Source organism: Scyliorhinus torazame, chromosome 2 (assembly GCF_047496885.1).
Source record: "Scyliorhinus torazame isolate Kashiwa2021f chromosome 2, sScyTor2.1, whole genome shotgun sequence".
In the NCBI taxonomy this organism is placed as follows: domain Eukaryota; kingdom Metazoa; phylum Chordata; class Chondrichthyes; order Carcharhiniformes; family Scyliorhinidae; genus Scyliorhinus; species Scyliorhinus torazame.
In genome coordinates, this window is record NC_092708.1 from 122,435,518 (window position 1) to 122,456,813 (window position 21,296).

Below are 21,296 nucleotides of genomic sequence, written 5' to 3' on the forward strand. Positions count from 1 at the left end.
TCTTTCCTTAAATTTCTAAACTTTTGTCTGTAGGCTTCAGGCACTAGTTCATATGCACCTAAGCTGGATTTTTTTCAACTCCTCATACGACCCAGGTACCTCCTCTGGTAGTGATGCAAACACTTCACTAGCCCTACCTATCAGCTTTGTTTGAATCAGTAATACCCACATGTCCTGTGGCCATTTCATTTGTTTAGCTACCTTCTCAAATGAAATGAAAAAGGCTTCCACCTCCTTCTTGTCAAACCTTGGCAATGCTTGGACAGATTTAAATAGATCACCACCAATCCTTTGACTGTGACGCTCTTTCTCACTATCCTCATCACTATCATCCAACTGTACGTTTCCCTTTACGTCTGCCAATTGTAACGGACTGTCATGTTTCATGGCCATTTTCTGAAGTTCAAACTCTCTCTCTTTATCTTTTTCCCTGATCTGTATCTCCCTTTCTCTTTCTTTTTATTCTGCTAGGGCTATTCTTTCTTTTCTTGTCTCTCTCTTTCTTTTTCCTCTCTATCGCTTTCGTATTCAAGCTGCTTTAATTCTTTCTCATGTTCCATTTGTTTAAGTTGTAACTGAATTTTTGCCATTTCCAATGAGTCAAACCGTATCTCAGCAACTTTAAATGCTCAGCCACCGCCATAATTACCTCATCTTTTCGCATTTTGTCAGGTAATTTTAACTGCAACATTTTTCCAAATCTAATAGTCTGCTTTTAGTCTCTGTCCGTAAGGCACTGCGTGTGACCGTCTCCACCCCCAAAAACATCAGAGCCTCTGAAAGAGCCATTGTCCACAACACACTCCCCATTTAAACTAAAATACCACACCTGAAAAGCAACCACAATATGCTCACCCCTCACTGACTTTATGTTCACTAAGTCAATCCAATAGATAGACTTTTATCCCGGACGAGCCCCCAATTTGTTATGGGCCAGGGTTTAGAGAACCCCAAAGTGTATCATGGAGTTCACCTGACCCACAACTTTTAATAGATTGTGGTATGGGGAGCACACGGCCCACTCTCCAGGTGTGGTAGAGCAGAAATGGAAAAGTATTTTTTAAAGCAAAACAATGTTTATTCTCTGAACTCAAGTTAACCTTTTTAAAACATACAGTGAACATCTTAGCAGCCATCAATTCAAATACAACCCCAAAGAATATAACACTAAGGAATCCTTAATAACTTCCCAAACAACATCCAGAAGACGAAAGAAACACCTTTTAACAGAAGCGCATCAGGTTTACATTCACTACTGAAAACATTTATAATTCCGAATTCACCAAATGATCAAGAGATAGTCTTTTCATGGCAGAGAGATCAACAGTACACCTGCTTTGTCTGGATTCAGCTCCAACACTGAAAACGGAACTAAAATACACCCTGCAGCTAACAGCCTAAAACGAAAATAAAATGCTGACAGACAGCCCAGCTCCACCCACTCTCTGACATCACTGTAGTAGTAAACACCCATTTCTTAAAGGTACTCTCACATGACACCGGATGCTGGTTAACTCTGGCGGAGACATATTTAAATGTGCCAACTGCACATTTAAATATGCAAATATCGGTCCTGCCCACTGTGGCCGGGATCCAAATCTCACAAGGTATGGCGAGGTGGGTAAATCTCACGAGAGGCCTCTCACAAGATTTTTTTTTTCCTTTTTTCAAAATAAATTTAGAGTAGCACGGTAGCCTTGTGGATAGCACAATTGCTTCACAGCTCCAGGGTCCCAGGTTCGATTCCGGCTTGGGTGACTGTCTGTGCGGAGTCTGCACATCCTCCCCGTGTGTGTGTGGGTTTCCTCCGGGTGCTCCGGTTTCCTCCCACAGTCCAAAGATGTGCAGGTTAGATGGATTGGCCATGCTAAATTGCCCTTAGTGTCCAAAATTGCCCTTAGTGTTGGGTGGGGTTGCTGGGTTATGGGGATAGGGTGACTGTGTTGACCTTGGGTAGGGGGCTCTTTCCAAGAGCCGGTGCGGACTCGATGGGCCGAATGGCCTCCTTCTGCACTGTAAATTCTATGTATCTATGTATGAGTACCCAATTCATTTTTTCCAATTAAGGGGCAATTTACCGTGGCCAATCCACCTAGCCTGCGCATCTTTGGGTTGTGGGGGCGAAACCCAGGCAAACACGGGGAGAATGTGCAAACTCCACACAGACAGTGACCCAGAGCCGGGATTGAACTTGGGACCTCGGCGCCGTGAGGCTACAGGGCTAACCCACTGCGCCACCGTGCTGCCTGGCCTCTCACAAGATTAACCAGCCATGTCACATCCCAAGTCGGGCACAATGCGGCCGTTAGATCGCGCCCATAGTGTTAATCAACATAAGAAGGACTTTTCAAAAGTGTTAATAAATAATTGAACATGATGAAATAACCTACATGCCAAAATATTATCACTCTGAAAAGAAACTTTGAAAAGACTGATGCATAACTTATGCTTGAGTAAAGAAATGCTGCTTCGTACCTGTACAATACTGTTTTCAGGAACTCGAGTAATGGTTTTAAGATTACCACGCACTTGTTCCAGACAGAAAGGAACGTACTTGTCAAACAATATAGTAAGATTAGCTCGCTCTGACTGGGCTTGGCGAGTGTCAATCCAGCTAGTGACATATCTACAAAGAAATGGAAATTGATATTTACCAGAATAGTATTCGAGAAGTCAAACAGCAAGGAGAATTCAGAGTAAAGTACAAACAGACTTGCTACTTACGGACTCCATCCTAAATCCTGTGGGTTGACATATATTATCCCAGCCCTGGAAACTGTAGCAGGTGTTGCTGCGTGGAGATGGCTGATTTCAAATAATAATCGCATGGATGGCGCTAAAGATATACGTTCATTGCTCGCTAAAGTCAGTACCTGGACACAAAAACATAAAGTGAAGAATTAAAGTTAAACATCCAATAACTAAACTGATATCATTCAAAAGCAGTTTGATTCAGTCGGCAAGCACCAATAGGTCAGAAGTAGAAAAAATGACCAAATCAAAGCGCTTCATTTTTGGGGAGCAACTTAACCAAGTGACTAAATTAATGCAAGCACCAACAACTCATCAATACCAACGGCCATTCAGGACCAGCAACCCTTCCCAACTCCTCGGATTCCATCATTGCTAACTCCAGCTCTTGCCATGTATTCAGCATACTCTTTGACCTTCCCCTCTCTGAGACTGAACGTGCTATACTCAGCAAAGGACTCAGCTTCATACCGTTACAATCCCACCTCAATGTATTTCAGGCTCGACACGATGCTAAACTCTTCTCCGCCATCTTTGACTCCGTGCTCACTTCTTTGTGAAGAAGTCCTCGTCTTGTTCAACAGATCCTTTCACCCGCCTCCAGCATTCTCCCGCCACCTGGACCCCTCCCTCCGGGCACAGACCTGCTCTTTATCTTTTCATTCAGAACAGTCGCCGTGACATCGACCGTCTCAATTTCTCTGCACCTCTCACCCACTCTAATCTGTTGCCTTCTGAACTGGCTGCACTCCGCTCTCTCAGGTCCAACCCTGATTTTGTCATCAAACCGCCGACAAGGGTGAGGCATGCTGTTGTCTGGTGTACTGACCTCTACCTCACAGAGGCTGAAAGCCAACTCTCTGACACTTCCTCCTACTCCCCCTGGACCATGATCCCACCAACGAGCACCAAGCATTTGTTTCCAGGACTGTCACTGACCTCATCTCCTCTGGAGATCTTCCCTCCACAGCTTCCAGCATCATAATCTCCCAACCCTGGAGAGCCCGCTTCTACCTCCTGCCCAAAATCCACCAACAGGACTGTCCTGGTAGGCCCATCGTGTCAGCCTGATCCTGCCCCACTAAAATCATATTTTCCTATCTCAGAACATAGAACAGTACAGCTCAATACAGGCCCTTCGGCCCACGATGTTGTGCCGACCATTTATCCTAATCTAAGATCGACCTAACCTACACCCCTTCAATTTACTGCTGTCCATGTGCCTGTCCAAGAGTCGCTTAAATGTCCCTAATGACTCTGACTCCACCACCTCTGCTGGCAAGACATTCCACGCACCCATCACTCTCTGTGTAAAGAACCTACCTCTGATGTTTCCCCAATACCTTCCTCCAATCACCTGAAAATTATGTCCCCTCGTAACAGCCATTTCCGCCCTGGGGAAATGTCAAAGAACAAAGAACAAAGAAATGTACAGCACAGGAACAGGCCCTTCGGCCCTCCAAGCCCGTGCCGACCATACTGCCCGACTAAACTACAATCTTCTACACTTCCTGGGTCCGTATCCTTCTATTCCCATCCTATTCATATATTTGTCAAGATGCCCCTTAAATGTCCCTATCGTCCCTGCTTCCACTACCTCCTCCGGTAGAGAGTTCCAGGCACCCACTACCCTCTGCGTAAAAAACTTGCCTCGTACATCTACTCTAAACCTTGCCCCTCTCACCTTAAACCTATGCCCCCTAGTAATTGACCCCTCTACCCTGGGGAAAAGCCTCTGACTATCCACTCTGTCTATGCCCCTCATAATTTTGTATACCTCTATCAGGTCGCCCCTCAACCTCCTTCGTTCCAGTGAGAACAAACCGAGTTTATTCAATCGCTCCTCATAGATTATGCCCTCCATACCAGGCAACATTCTGGTAAATCTCTTCTGCACCCTCTCTAAAGCCTCCACATCCTTCTGGTAGTGTGGCAACCAGAATTGAACACTATACTCCAAGTGTGGCCTAACTAAGGTTCTATACAGCTGCAACATGACTTGCCAATTCTTATACTCAATGCCCCGGCCAATGAAGGCAAGCATGCCGTATGCCTTCTTGACTACCTTCTCCACCTGTGTTGCCCCTTTCAATGACCTGTGGACCTGTACTGCTAGATCTCTTTGACTTTCAATACTCTTGAGGGTTCTACCATTCACTGTATATTCCCTACCTGCATTAGCCCTTCCAAAATGCATTACCTCACATTTGTCCGGATTAAACTCCATCTGCCATCTCTCCGCCCAAGTCTCCAGACAATCTAAATCCTGCTGTATCCTCAGACAGTCCTCATCGCTATCCGCAATTCCACCAACCTTTGTGTCGTCTGCAAACTTACTAATCAGACCAGTTACATTTTCCTCCAAATCATTTATATATACTACAAACAGCAAAGGTCCCAACACTGATTCCTGTGGAACACCACTGGTCACAGCCCTCCAATTAGAAAAGCATCCCTCCATTGCTACCCTCTGCCTTCTATGGCCTAGCCAGTTCTGTATCCACCTTGCCAGTTCACCCCTGATCCCGTGTGACTTCACCTTTTGTACTAGTCTACCATGAGGGACCTTGTCAAAGGCCTTACTGAAGTCCATATAGACAACATCTACTGCCCTACCTGCATCAATCATCTTAGTGACCTCCTCGAAAAACTCTATCAAGTTAGTGAGACACGACCTCCCCTTCACAAAACCGTGCTGTCTCTCACTAATACCTTTGATGTCTTTGGCTATCCACTCTATCCATGCCTCTCATCACCTCTATGAAGTCACCTCTCTTCCTTCTTCGCTCCAGTGAGAAAAGCCTTAGCTCCCTCAGCCTTTCTTCATAAGACATGCCCTCCAGTCCAGGCAGCGTCCTGGTAAATCTCCTCTGCACCCTCTCCAAAGCATCCACATCCTTCCTATAATGAGGCGACCAGACCTAGACACAATATTCCAAGTGTGGACGAACCAGGGTTTTATAAAGCTGCAGCAAAACCTTACGGCTCTTAAACTCAATCCCTCTGTTAATGAAAGCCAACACACCATACGCCTTCTTAACAACCCTATCAACCTGGGTGGCAACTTTGAGGGACCTATGTACGTGGACCCCAAGGTCCCTCTGTTCCTCCACACTTCCAAGAATCCTGCCTTTAACCCTGTATTCAGCATTAAAATTCAACCTTCCAAAATGAATCACTTCCACATTTATCTTGGTTGAACTCCATCTGCCTCTTCTCAGCCCAGCTCTGCATCCTGTCAATGTCCTGTTGTAACCTCCAACAGCCCTCAACACTATCTACAATTCCACCAACCTTCGTGTCATTGGCAAACTTACTAACCCACCCTTCCACTTCCTCACCCAAATCACTTATAGAGCAGAGGTCACAGGACAGATCCCTGTGGGACACCACTGGTCACCGACCTCCAGGCGGAATACTTTCCATCCACTACCACTCGCTGTCTTCTTTCGGCCAGCCAATTCTGTATCCAGACATCCAAATTTCCCTGTATCCCATGCCCCCTAACTTTCTGAATTAGCCTACCATGGGGAACCTTATCAAATGCCTTACTGAAATCCATATACACCACATCCACTGCCTGACCTTCCTCAATGTATCTCGTCACATCCTGAAAGAATTCAATGAGGCTTGTGAGGCATGATCTGCCCCTCAGAAAGCCAATCTGACTATCTTTAATCAAACTATGTTGTTCTAAATAATCATAAATCCTATATTTCAGAATCCTTTCCATATTTTGCTCACCACAGACGTAAGACTGATTGGTCTGTAATGCCCAGGGATTTCTCTATTCCCTTTTTTGAACAGGGGAACAACAATCGCCTCCCTCCAATAATCTGGTACTAATCCAGTGGAGAGTGAGGACGCAAAGATCATTGCCAATGGTGCAGCAATCTCCTCCCTCGCTTCCCGTAGTAACCTTGGGTATATCCCGTAGGGCCCAGGGGACTTATCTATTGTGATGCTTTTCAAAATTTCCAGCGCATCCTCTTTCTTAATATCAACCTGTTCGAGCCTATTAACCTGGTTCACCCTGTTCTCACGAGCAACAAGGTCCCTCTCTCTAGTGAATACTCAAGCAAAATATTCATTTAGGGCCTCCCCCACCTCCTCAGACGCTGGGCACAAGTTCCCTCCACTATTCCTGATTGGCCCTACTCTCACTCTGATCATCCTCTTATTTCTCACCTAAGTGTAGAACGCCTTGGGGTTTTCCCTAATTCTTCCCGCCAGGGCTTTTTCATGCCCCCTTCTAGTTCACCTAAATCCATTTCTGATTTCCTTCCTGGCTACCTTGTAACATCTAGAGCTGTGCCAGATCCTTGCGTCCTCAACCTTAAGTACGCTTCTTTCTTCCTCTTGACTAGAAGCTCCTCTTCTTTTGTCATCCACGGCTCTTTCACCTTACCATTCCTTCCTTGCCTCAGTGGGACAAAACTAACCAGTACTCGCAGCAAGTGCTCCTTAAACAACCCTCACATTACTGTTGTGCGTTTCCCTGAGAACATCTGTTCCCAATTTTTGCTCCTCAGCTCCTGTCTAATAGCAGTATAATTTCCCCCAATTAAATACCTTCCCACACTGTCTGTTCCTATCCCTCTCCATGACTATGGTAAAGGTCAAGGAATTGTGGTCACTGTCACCGAAATGCTCTCCCACCGAGACATCAAAACACCTGGCCTGGTTCGTTGCCAAGGGTCAAATCCAATATGGCCTCCCCCCCAGTTGGCCTATCTACATATTGTGGAGATGCCGGCGTTGGACTAGGGTGAGCACAGAAAGAAGTCTTACAACACCAGGTTAAGGTCCAACAGGTTTGTTTCAAACACTAGCTTTCGGAGCACAGCTCCTTCCCTCAGGCTTTTCTGATGTCAACATCTTTGTCAATCTCCACCTGGGGATGGCCACCTATCCAGCCCCACCACTCCACCCCCCCCCCCCCCCCCCCCCCCCCCCGCTCCTCCACTACAGTATAAATCTGACCCCATTTGCAGCTTTGACAAAGAGTCATCCAGACTCGAAACGTTAGCTGCCTTCTCTCTCCACAGGTGCTGGCAGACCTACTGAGATTGTCCAGTATTTCCTATGTTTATTTCAGATTCCAGCATCCGCAGTAATCATTGGTTTCTATAAGGTCGCTAATTGGTTCCTTGCCCACTGCCCTGATGACTTGCCTTCCGATTATTTGGAAAGCCTGCTTTTCTTTTCCCCTTTGCAAATTGTTTGCTGAGAGTTATGTGCAGCCTTCTCGAAAGGTAACAGATAAAATGAGGAGCACCAATTAGCACCTGCTCTGAAATGATGAGGAGGGAGTATTCAGGTTGTTCCCTGATATAGTGGGTTCACAGATTTCATAGAATTTACAGTGCAGAAGAGGACATTCGGCCCATCGAGTCTACGAAAGAACACTCTATGCAAGCCCAAACCCTCCACCCTATCCCCGTAAACCCACCTGATCTTTTTTGGACACTAAGGGCAATTTAGCATAGCCAATCCACCTAACCTGCACATCCCTGGACTATGGGAGAAAACAGGAGCATCCGGAGGAAACCCACGCAGGCACGGGGAGAACGTGCAGACTCCGCACAGACAGCGACCCAAGCCGGGAATTGAACCCAGGACCCTGGTCCTAGGACCTTAATGTTCCAGCTCCCTAATGTCCCACGAGAGGACCAATAAAATGCTCCAAAGGCAACCTAAACGCTCCTTGAAGTACGGCTGCATTGACATAAAAAACTGAGATGACACCCTGCACCGTGTGCTCAAAAATCTGTCGGTCAAAGATCGGCCTGTTCAGTCACACAATAACCCTTGGCAGAAACCCGCAACCCTGAATAGCCATTGGTGAGACACGAAGGCAGGGTTCAGTTAGGAGTTCCAGCCTTAAACCAGCCGTGCAGAAATAGAAAAAGACTGGCTTTTTTTTCATCCTTTGAGGGGAAGGTGACCATATTGACCATCTGAGGTGTTTGCTAGGGTTCTAGCGGGTACGTAGATGTCTGCTCAGACTACCTGGTTGGGGAGGTGGGGTGGGCACGGAGGTTTGGCTGCAAAACAGAACAGGATACTGCAGATGATTTGGGTTTTGGACAAGTTGCTGGCTCGGGCTTTCCTCTCCTTGCATTTTTACTCTGCCTCTGACATGCAGTTGCTTTTGAAGGAGGTTGCACCATTTTTTTATTTGTTTACGCCAGGTCCAGTGATACTAGGCGTGCTTGTCCAAGGACTCGGAGTTAATATCAAAACTCCTAGGTAAAGCAAGCCTTCAGAGTGTTCATGTCGCACTTCCTTTAACCACCACGAGAGTGCACTCAGGCTTTCCATAGAAGATTTGTTTCGTAAGCGTGTATGTTATGGGCCAGGGTTTTGAGAACCCAGAAGTGTATCATGGAGTTCACCTGACCCACAACTTTTAATAGATTGTGGTATGGGGAGCACATGGCCCACTCTACAGGTGTGGTACAGCAGAAATGGAAAAGTATTTTTTAAAGCAAAACAATGTTTATTCTATGAACTCAAGTTAATCTTTTTAAAACATAGTGAACATCTTAGCAACCATCAATTCAAATACAACCCCCAAAGAATACAACACTAAGTAATCCTTAATAACTTCCCAAACAACATCCAGAAGACAAAATAAACACCTTTTAACAGAAGCACATCATGTTTACATTCACTGCTGAAAACATTTATAATTCCGAATTCACCAAATGATCAAGAGATAGTCTTTTCATGGCAGAGAGATCAACAGTACACCTGCTTTGTCTCGCTTCAGCTCCAACACCGAAAATGAAACTAAAACACACACTGCAGCTAACAGCCTAAAACGAAAGTAAAAAGCTGAGACAGCCCAGCTCCACCCACACTCTGACATCACTGATAAACACCTATTTCTTAAAGGTAATCTCACATGACACCTCCCCCCAAGAAAAACAAACAAACCATCAAGATGGTTTCATTTTTCACCTTTTCACTATCCTTTAAGAAATGCACACAGTAAATATACTTTCTCGTTTCAAAACACAACACACGCAAACAGGTATAATAATATAGTCTATTTTTTTTAAAATTATACTTCCCCCAACTGACATCCTTCTCGATTTACAGTGTCTTTGAACAAGAAGGTCTCGGCATAATCCATCTATTTCTCTATGACTCGGCATTTCTCTTTAAAATCAGATACGTTAGTTCAATCTGATCACAGAGTCCCTTGTAAATCTCCAACACAGGAGCATTGGTTATCACAGCTTTCAGGTAGTCAAATGCATGTTGAAACTCCGCTGTCCACTGAAATCTTCGACGTTTCTTCAGCAAGACCATCAGTGGAGCAACCACGCTACAAAACCTTTGCACAAATGTTCGATCAAATCCACTCATGCCAAGAAATCGCATTATTTCCCTATGTCTTGAGGGTATCAGGAACTCCTCAAGGAAAGTGACTTAGGCTTTTCCAAATTCACTTTTGGCTAGGTAAACCCGCCTCCTGAAGTCGATCGAATAACTCCATCAGATGTTTTAAATGTTCTTTCCATGTCTGGCTGAAAATCACCAGATCGACGATGTATACCGCACAATTGGGTAATCCTGAAACAACTTTGTTAGTTAACCGTTGAAATGTGGCTGGGGTGTTTTTCATGCAAATGGCATAACTTTGAATTGGTATATACCATCTGGCATCACAAAAGCTGAAATCTCCTTCCCCCTTTCGGAGAAAGGTACCTGCCAGTAACCTTTAAGTAAATCCAGTTTGGAAATAAAAGCCGATTGACCCACTTTCTCAATGCAATCCTCTAAACTTTCATAGAATAAGAGTCCGTTCTTGTAACTGCATTAACCTTTCTATAGTCCACACTCAACTGTTGGGTACTGTCTGGTTTAGGTACCATCACTATGGGTGAGCTCCATTGGCTGCAACCCACTTTAATTATGACATTTTTAAGCATACTCTCAATCTCTTTGTTGTTTGATTGGAACAGCATATCCCACATCTACATCATGTATAGCCATTTTAGTACTTCCCAATTTATCCCTACAAACTTGCCCAAGTGATATCAATAACTCTTTCAGGTCAGTTCGTTTTTCCTCTGGAAGGTAACTCAACAATTTATCCCAATTTTTAAGAACAGCCTCGTTTTCCAAAGTAATTTGAGGTATGTCAAATTCCAAGTCATCTGGATTTGATTCATAACTTTGAGTTAGAATCATTAAAACCGCCTCCTTATTCTCTCCTTCCCTTTCAAAGTACCTTTTAAGCATATTCACAACACACACTCGGTGAGTCTTCCTTCTATCTGGTGTTTTTACCACATAATTCACCTCACTTAATTTCCTTTCAATCTAATAAGGTCCACAAAACCTTGCTTTTAAAGGTTCACCTACCACTGGTAACAATACTAAAACTTTATCTCCACTGGCAAAACTACGAACTTTGGATTTCTTGTCCGCTACCCGTTTCATCACATTTTGTGCAACTTTTAAATGTTGTCCAGCCAATTCACCTGCTCTATTTAATCGTTCCCCAAAATTTGACATGTAATCCAATAATGCAATTTCCGATTTCTCACTCACCAATTTTTCCTTAATCAATTTAAGTGGTCCTCTTACCTCATGACCAAAAATTAGTTCAAAAGGACTGAATTTGGTTGACTCATTAGGTGCATCCCTAATTGCAAAAAGTACAAATAGAATTCCTTTATCCCAATCCTCTCCTCTGGATAATCATGACAATAAGCCCTCAACATTGTCTTTCATGTCTAATGCCACCTTTCTAATGCTCCCTGCGATTCTGGATAGTATGCAGCTGATTTAAATTTTTTTATCCCAAAGCTATCCATAACGTCTTTGAATAACCTTGAGGTAAAATTCGATCCTTGATCCGATTGTATTTCTGTGAGTAGTCCATATCTCGTAAAGAATTTAAGTAACTCCTCCACAATCATTTTAGCTGTAATATTATGTACTGGAATGGCATCTGGAAACCTAGTAGACACATCCATTATAGTCAAAAGATATTGATTCCCATTTTTCGTTTTAGGAAGCGGTCCTACGCAATCAATTAGGACCCTTGTAAAAGGTTCCTCAAATGCTGGAATGGGTATTAAGGGTGCTGGTTTTATCACTGCTTGAGGTTTCCCTATCACTTGATATGTGTGACATGATTGACAAAATGTAACTGCATCTTTATGTAGTCCAGGCCAATAAAAATGTTTCTGGATTTTAGCTTGAGTTTTCCTTATTCCGAAATGACCTCCCACTGGTACCTCATGTGCAACTCGTAACACCTCCTTTCTATACCCTACCGGCAATACTACTTGATGAACTTCTGCCCACTTTTCATCCGCCTGCATATGTAAAGGTCTGCATTTTCTCAACAAGACATCAATTTACGGTAACAACACTCTGGTATACACTCAGATTCCTCTTCTATGTATGCTTTCTGATACATCCAATTTATTTCTACATCTTTCTGTTGTAACTCCGCCAATTTTCCTGAACTAAAAATGTCTGCCTTATCCTTCACCCGTTCTTTTCCAACCATCTGATCAAAAATCGTTTCTGATAATTGCACTTCAACTTCATCTTCACTCTCTGATTTCTCCTCTTGTCTTAACCTGTGACTTTCCGACCTTGTTACTACACAATCCGGAAAAATCCCAGGATATTTGTCCTTCAACACTTCAGTTGTCTGATTTTTCCACTGGCTTATCAACCACAGTAGGCATCACTCCCACCTGCAAACCAGCTATATCATTACCCAAGATAAACTGTATTCCTGGACAAGATAGTTTCTCTACTACTCGTACTACCACTTCACTAGACTTTCCAATCTTACCTTTTATAATAGAACACGACTCCTCTCACCCTTAATTCCACATATTACCACCTTTTCTGGCAATATTCTTCCCAAACTACATAACTCCTCATCTCTTACCATTAAAGATTGACTGGCTCCCGTATCTCTTCAAATTTTGACTTCTTTACCTGCTCCGCCTGATACACATGAGTAATTTCTTTAAAGGGATCTGGCATCTTATTATCAATCACCTCATGATCAGGTTGTACAATCTTTTGTACCTCCTTCGCTTTACTTGGGCTTTCCTTTACCACTTTAACAACCCCACGGTCTTATCCTGTTTTACCACACCAGCCTTCCCAGCGCTTTTCTTCAACCACCAACACTGTGACTTTACATGGCCTGGTTTATTACAGTGAAAACATTTGAACTTTTTAATTTCTTTTCCACCCTCCTGGATTTCTTTTTTAGTCTGAGGTACACTCTCCTTATTATCTCCCACCAGATCACCTTTGCCTCTACCACTTGAGTATTTCTCATGTCCCCAGTTTCTATCCCTCACAGGCTGAAACTGATGTCAGAAACCAAGCTTTGATTTATCAACTAATTCATAATCATCAGCCATTTATGCTGCTAACCTCGCAGTTTTAACCCTCTGTTCTTCCACATGAGTTCTCATTACATCAGGAGCTGAATTTTTAATCTCCTCCAAAAGTATAATTTCTCTGAAAGCTTCATACGTTTGGTCTATTTTCAAAGCCCTTTTCCACCTATCAAAATTACTCTGTTCGAGCCTTTCAAACTCCATGTATGTTTGATCAAATTCTTTCCTTAAATTTCTAAACCTTTGTCTGTCGGCTTCAGGCACTAGTTCATATGCACCTAAGATGGATTTTTTCACCTCCTCATACGACCCAGATACCTCCTCCGGTAGTGATGCAAACACTTCACTAGCCCTACCTATCAGCTTTGTTTGAATCAGTAATACCCACATGTCCTGTGGCCATATCATTTGTTTAGCTACCTTCTCAAATGAAATGAAAAAGGCTTCCACCTCCTTCTCATCAAACCTTGGCAATGCTTGGACATATTTAAATAGATCCGCACCAAGCCTTCGACTGTGACGCTCTTTCTCACTATCCTCATCACTATCATCCAACTGTACGTTTCCCTTTACGTCTGCCAATTTTAACTGACTGTCATGTTTCATGGCCATTTTCTGAAGTTTAAACTCTCTCTCTTTATCTTTTTTCCCTGATCTGTATCTCCCTTTCTCTTTCTTTTTGTTCTGCTAGGGCTATTCTTTCTTTTCTTCTTTCTTTTTCCTCTCTATCGCTTTCGTATTCAAGCTGCTTTAATTCTTTCTCATGTTCCATTTGTTTAAGTTGTAACTGAATTTTTGCCATTTCCAATGAGTCAAACTGTATCTCAGGCAACTTGAAATGCTTAGCCACCGCCATAATTACCTCATCTTTTCACATTTTGTCAGGTAATTTTAACTGCAACATTTTTCCAAATCTATCAGTCTGCTTTTAGTCTGGTGCAGGGTGTCATTGGCTACACCCACATGGCCTTGTGTTACCCATGATGTCAGCGGGACCTGTTAATAAACTGCAAGGGATTCATTTTCTCAATGTCCAAATCCATGTGAGGTCACGCCATGTGCATTGTGCAGGTATGTTCCCGTTTCCCAGGGAGCATCCATGTTAACTTCATCTTGGGGCACTCACAGATCCAAGCCATTTTCGAGGGTTCCTCATGGACAAAGGGTATCCACACAGGAGATGGTGGATGATGTCAGTACGGAGACCTGAAACACCCACTGAGACTCGGTACAACAATGCTCATGCGTCTATGCATACGTTGGTAGAGCAGGCGATAAGACTGCTGAAGATATATTTCCGGTGCTTGGACCAATTGGGGGGAATCTTTCAATACAGCCCCTGGAGGGTGTCCCGCATTCTAGTGGTGTGCTGCGCTCTGCAAGCAGCTGGACAAGTGGGACATGGAAGAATGCCACCTCTCCTCAGATGAGGAGGAGGGCGGCAAGGGGCAACCAATGGGAGAGGCATTTGAAGGATCTCGGGCAAAGGCCAGGGTCCATATGGGGTGCAGGGCTAGGGACACCCTCATTGCCCTCGGTTGACAGATGGCTGGGACTAAGGAATGAAGAGAGTGTCAAGACCTCTCCCCCCCACCCATGGGGATCTGACATCCTCTCACTAGTGTCCAGTCAGTGGGAGATCATAGTAATGGTCGTACCAATCATGGGCAGGGAGCAAAAGTGACACTGCAGGGGTCAAGTGACTTGAAGTGAGGACAGAGCAATGCCCCTCTTATCCTCTGCGAATGTCTGACTCCTGCCTGACAGAGAACTGAGGGTTCCCTGCCATTGAATGCAGTTATCTGGGGGCGCAGAGGATGGCACATCTCAACTCCTGTTGCCTCCTCCAAGGTCAGGGATCCCGGTGTACTCCTTCACCTAATGATAAGGTGGACAGACTCTCACAAGCTTGCAGCCCATGGCATCTTCATTACTCAAGAATATTGGCCGCCATGGGAGGCCTGAGTGTTTCTCTGGGGCGTGGGTGACAATCTTCCTTGGCGGGGGGGAGCTGTGACAGAGTGATAGGAGCAGAGCACCAGTACTGTGTCATCACGGTAGCACGGGACGCATGGTAGAATAGTGCGTGAAGCACGGTAGCATAGTGGTTAGCACAGTTGCTTCACAGCTCCAGGGTCCCAGGTTCGATTCCCGGTTTGGGTCACTGTCTGTGTGGAGTCTGCACGTTCTCCCCGTGGGTTTCCTCCGGGTGCTCTGGTTTCCTCCCACAGTCCAAAGATGTGCAGGTTAGGTGGATTGGCCATGCTAAATTGCCCTTAGTGTCCAAAAAAGGGTTGATTGGGGTTGCTGGGTTGGGGGGATGGGGTGGAGGAGGTGTGTGCTTGAGTGGGGTGCTCTTTCCAAAGGCCGGTGCAGACTCAATGGAAAGAGTGGACTCCTTCTGCACTGTAAATTCTATGATTCTATGGTCAGATGTGGGAGAACTATAGTGGTGCATCCTCTTAGTACTGAGGTAAGAAGCACCAACTTTGTGCAGGGCTTGGCAGAGCATGGCGCTGTGACATGCAAGTGGGGTCACTTTATGGGTGATCACTGATTTTTAATGGAAGCTTGTTATTACACTGGTAACTTATATTTACTGGTGCCGATGCTCACCCGCGCCCACTATATGCCTATCTTTTCTTGGCCATCCCCACCCTCCCGCTATGTCTAAGTGTATCCCCAGGATATTCCCAGCTGAAGATGAGGTGGCTTGCTGAATTCCACACCATGCTGCCTGATAGGACCGTGCCAGGTTTCCCCAGGAGGGCTGGGACCTTGAAGGTCCAGGCCTGCTTTCGGCAGCATGGGTGTTGCAGTTGCAGTGCTACCCTCCTCACTGCGCGGAGTTAGAAGTGTGTCGCTCACAGGGAAGGGAGAGTCAGATGGGTTGGACACTCCAAGTGGAGGGCCCCAGGCTTTACATTTGCTGATCCTCTTCCTTGTGGGTGCCCAATGGCCCTTGGACTTTTCCATGGGTTAGAGGGACAGCTGGAGTGAGATCCAGAAGCCCTGTAGTCCCTGGTGCTGACACGCATGGATTCCCACTAGTGCCTGTACCATGCAGTTGAAGCAGTGCACCATGGGTGTCTTGAGCTGATTCATGGAGCAGACAACCCCTGCCATGGAGTGCACGTCCTGCACCAAAGTCTCTACTGCAGATGCCACCCTTGCAATGTTGGCCATGTTGTGTCAGATTAACAGCACCATCTCCTTGGATAGAAGGTGTTGGGAGTCCTTCAGACAGCTTTGCAGTCCGAGGAGGGATGCTGCCTTCCCTTCCTGATGCTCACAACTCTGCCTTTGTAGTGCCAGTAGTTCTGGGACTACGGAGCCAAAGGGCACGTCATTGGACTGGGGCTCAGCGGAGTCCTGGGCTCCGGAATCCCTCTGAGTGCTGGATTCCTGAGACATTCCTGCCTCCATCTGCTGTGAATCATCAGCTGTGAGGTGATCACCAGTGAATGACCCAGAAGCGGGTTCCTTGCTCCACATAGGCTGAAAGAGCTCTGAGCTTCTTGTGCAGGCATTGACTTTCAGTCTTGTATACTTTAGCTAGGGTGGCACCAACTCTTGGAGTTTTGCCAGTAGACAGGTGTTTGATCACATTTATTATTCCTCTCAGCGAGGGAGGGCCATCAAGAGAATAGTCAATAGAAACCGGTTGATTGCTTGTTCCATGATGATTTGAAGGCCGATTCAGGATATGGCTAAAGTGCTCTGTCCATCTCTCGAGAGTTTGGGATTCTTCTGTGAGCTGTGTTGACCCATCGGCACTTTGGATTAGTGATGAGCCAGTCGGTAGATTTCAAAGCATCATAGAATCTCTTCGCCTTTGTGGTCTATATATGGCTGAGGTTCATCTGATTTCTGACTGAGCTTGCATTGCACAATCTTGCAGATGTTTCAGTGGGCATTGTGCTTGGATCATGATGACTTGTCATTGAGGTAAACCCAGTAGAGGTGATGTTTCTCCTCCAGTAGCTTCTTGATTACCCTCTTGCTTACTGGTGTCAGCTGACCAGATGTTCAGCAAAATTGATTATGTGAATCAATCATGATGCTTAAGAGAGATAAGACCAAGGGCCTCTAAAGCAGTGGAGTTCACAATATACCTGAAGGTCACCCAGTCATCATTAATGTAGTGACTGTCCATTTTCACTGCACAGAAATGACTCTCTAATTTCTCTGAGAGATTCTTTCATGAATGCCTCTTTGAGATGCTTCTGGACCTTCATGTCCTGGAGACAGCTGAGGGAAAGATCCTGATAAGATGGTCATCAGTTCATCAGTCAGTGCCACATGTGACTTTTGTTAGATGCACATCCCATCTGTCCCTCTGGCTGGTGATGGCATAGTTGATTACATGTCAAGGGATAAAACAGGAGTGTTGTGATGAGGGAAGTGGAAAACTGCGTTGGTGATGATGAGCTGATGCTCAGCACACAGCTTCAGTGAGAGGATACCATTCTTGTTATAACTGCCAACCCCATTCATGATGATTCATGACAGCGAAGTCTACAACAGCTTTGTGTGGTTCTTCTTTTCTATGGCATTTATAAAGCAATCTGCAATTTGCACCAAATTATTAGAGCTGACCCTCCTCGGGTGAATGAGTCTCGCTGAGGGTAGTGATGTGGATGTTGTACCTATCCAGTGCCCCACTAATAAGAACATTTCTTCTCTCAGGTCTGTTGGCTGTGACATTGTCCATGGGTATACACACATTCCATATGGGCAGCACGGTAGCCTTGTGGATAGCACAATTGCTTCACAGCTCCAGGGTCCCAGGTTCAATTCCTGCTTGGATCACTGTCTGTGCGGAGTCTGCACGTCCTCCCCGTGTGTGCGTGGGTTTCCTCCGGGTGCTCTGGTTTCCTCCCACAGTCCAAAGATGTGCAGGTTAGGTGGATTGGCCATGATAAATTGCCCTTAGTGTCCAAAATTGCACAGTGTTGGGTGGGGTTACTGGGTTATGGGGATAGGGTGGCGGTGTTGACCTTGGGTAGGGTGCTCTTTCCAAGAGCCAGTGCAGACTCGATGGGCCAAATGGCCTCCTTCTGCACTGTAAATTCTATGATAATCTATGATATGACAATGCTGACAAGTGTCACCGTTACTTTCTTTTTAAGACTGACTCACGACCACGCTGATGGGATCCCTGTCAGCTGTGGCCCGTTGGCTAAGGAGGTGAAGCAGACAATTTTTAGGGCACTTTTTCTAGCCCTTCCTCAGAGAGGTAAGCAATGTGGTCGTGAAAACGGATGCTCAGTCGTTCAGGGGGCTTCTGAGTTCCACTTCTGCTTCCTTCCAGTGAAAACAACCCTATGGCTTGAGCCACCTGTGTGTGGGCTCAGGGCTACAGCTTCACACCTGCTCGTTCACCCATTGCCACAGGACTTGTGACAGATAGACGATGGATGGTAGAAAGATGATGAACATGACTTGCACATGAATTGGATAAGTGAGAAGAGGGTTGCACATCATTGGACTCACCTTCTCATCCTGACCTATCTTGGCACAGTAGCTGCAGAAACATATAGATGTGGGTGACCAGGATCATCTTCTGCGTCTTGATGAGCTCTATGCATTCCACAACATGGTGCTGAGCTGCCATCAAGACTAGTGGATCTTAGGTTGGCCTCATCTGTTCAGTCCACCAAAATCAGTTTTTGCATGCCAGGGTAACAAATCCCTAGGTTGTTGAGGCCAGAAGGTCTAATGGCCAGCCTCACCTAGTTTTGCATACCCATCGAAGCAGTTTACTAGATTATGCCCGCTGTCGCATGCAAACAACTGCTTGGAGCCACAGGTGAGAGCTGGCTAAAGGGCAGGGCCAATACAGTGTGAGCCATTCCATAGAGTGTGGCGTGCCCGCCTGTGAAAGGTGTTACCCCCCTTACATTTCTTAGTCCAACCAGACTGTAGTATAGTTATATAGCAAGGTTTCAATATAAGGGTTCTCCCATTTCAGACAGAGAAAGTCTCTCAGACTGTAATTCGTGTTTGGAATTCTCTTCCGCAGTGAGCAATTGGGGCTGGGTCATTGAATGTATTTCAAGGCTAAGCCAAGATAGATATTTTGATTGGCAAAGGAATTAAGGATTATGGGGGACAGGCAGGAAAGTGAAGTTAAAGCCACAATCAAATCAACCATGATCCTACTGCATGGCGGAGCAGGCTTAAGCGGCTGAATGGCCGATTCCTGCTCCTATTAATGTGCTTATTACAGCTGGCTGAGTGATTGATGCATCCATCTTTTTATTTTAAGTGCACATCCATTAGTTTTCTAACTCTTCCTCAGTCAAAATAAATTCTTTCTCATTTGTTTCCATGAGTGATGCACTGAGGAGAGAATATTCATCCCAGCTCCAGCAATTCTTTCTGTATAATTGCTCAACTTTGGTGGGTTTCTCTCAGCGTCAACAATTGCCACCACTATGAATGAATTTATTTGACTCATAATGCAATTATATAAATGGTAGATGATTGAATGTATATCCGTACTAATGTAGTGGGAATCAAACAAAAAGCCAATCACTTACAAAATGATGATAATAGCAAATTACTGCGGATGCTGGAATCTGAAACAAAAACAGAAAATACTGGACAATCTCAGCAGGTCTGACAGCATCTGGGGGGAGAAAAGGGAGCTAACGTCTCGAGTCTGGGTGACTCTTTGTCAAAGAGCTTTTGACAAACTTCTGTCCAGGAAATAAATTTGTCTTTGTTTCTTTTTGATATTTTCTTTTTGATATTTTTTGTTCTAAAAAGGTAAAAATAATCCTTCTTTCAATAACACTATTTTCACTGAATTAATATATGTAACGGAGTTTTGGTTATAAGTAAAACTACACTGAAAAGTTTATCAGGCTGAAATTGGATTTCCTGTGGGACATAATGGCAGCAGGAATTGTACACTCACCTCAGATCAGAAATCTACCCGGCCCCTGGATAAGGAGAAATAAGAGGAGTCTTTTTGCAAATAAGATGCTTCATAACTGCTTCAGATTCCTGTTGCAACTTTGGTTTGCCTTGAGGCAGCTCCTTGTGTTGGGGAATAACAGTGCACCATGTTGGATGGGTGCCAAAGTGGGTTCCACAGAGTTTAACCCCACTGTGTTATAACAACATATGGAATTATGCAGAACCCATTGCTCATGATATTTTAGGAATATTTTAGTAATTTAATAAGGTGTAAACTACTAACCTTGTTATCGTCCATTACGGTATTGAGCGACTCTATCCACATAGGGTCAATATCTCCATCTAAAACAATCCACTTTGGACCCCCATGAGCAATGTTGGAAAGTTCTCTCATAGTAGTTGAAAACAAGCCTATTCATGTGTGAGATCAAATAAACATTCATGATTGATAGAATGTGCACTTATTTCTGATTAAAAATCAGTTCCATGGAGACAGAACACAAGAAGCCTCCTTCAGAGTCAAGTAATCTTACATTACAATCATAGTACATAGTTAGCAAAAATATACAACAAATCATCTACTCGTTTCTTCCTCACATTACCCTAATATAAATCAAATATCGGACTTCCAGTGATGCAATGTGAGGGGAAGCATGAGGTGGCTCCTGCTGGAAACGTAATCTTTCTACCCTTTTACCACTTACCACCACTTGCTACTTACCGAAAAAGCTCTACAATTAAGAATCATAGATCATAGAATTTACAGTGCTGTAGGAAGTCATTCGGCCTCGAGTCTGCACCAGCCCTTGGAAAGAGCACCCCACTTAAGCCCACGCCTCCACCCGATCCCCGTAACCCCACCTAACCTTTTTGGACACCAAGGGCAATTTAGCATGGCCAATCCACCTAACCTGCGCATCTGTGGATTGTGGGAGTTAACCGGTGCACCCGGAGGAAACTCACGCAACACGGAGAGAACGTGCAGACTCCACACAGACAGTTACCCAAGTCAGGAATCGAACCTGGGATCCTGGAGCTGTGAAGCAACTGTGCTAAACACTGTGCCAGCGTGCTGCCCTAACTGGATAGAACTCCCTCATCTCTGTGATGCCCAGGAGAAGCAAAGCAGGAAAAGAATCGGCCCGAACGTCAACGGCAGACTCAGATTCTGATGTTGCCCACAGACCAATCGGAGCTAAGATGGCAATGGCACCTTCTCCT

The 21,296-nt window shown here is 44.9% G+C and overlaps 1 protein-coding gene across 1 annotated transcript in view; it reads right to left on the bottom strand.

The window, feature by feature from the left end:
- dnah9l (dynein, axonemal, heavy polypeptide 9 like) overlaps positions 1–21,296 on the bottom strand; it is a 1,249,478-nt gene that overhangs the window by 621,150 nt on the left and 607,032 nt on the right. Inside the window, exons 39-41 of the mRNA XM_072476205.1 lie at positions 20,359–20,486; positions 2,725–2,873; positions 2,476–2,626 (exon numbers count right to left, since the gene is read on the bottom strand). Coding sequence (XP_072332306.1) covers positions 2,476–2,626; positions 2,725–2,873; positions 20,359–20,486 — 428 coding nt within the window. The remainder of the gene's footprint in view (positions 1–2,475; positions 2,627–2,724; positions 2,874–20,358; positions 20,487–21,296) is intronic.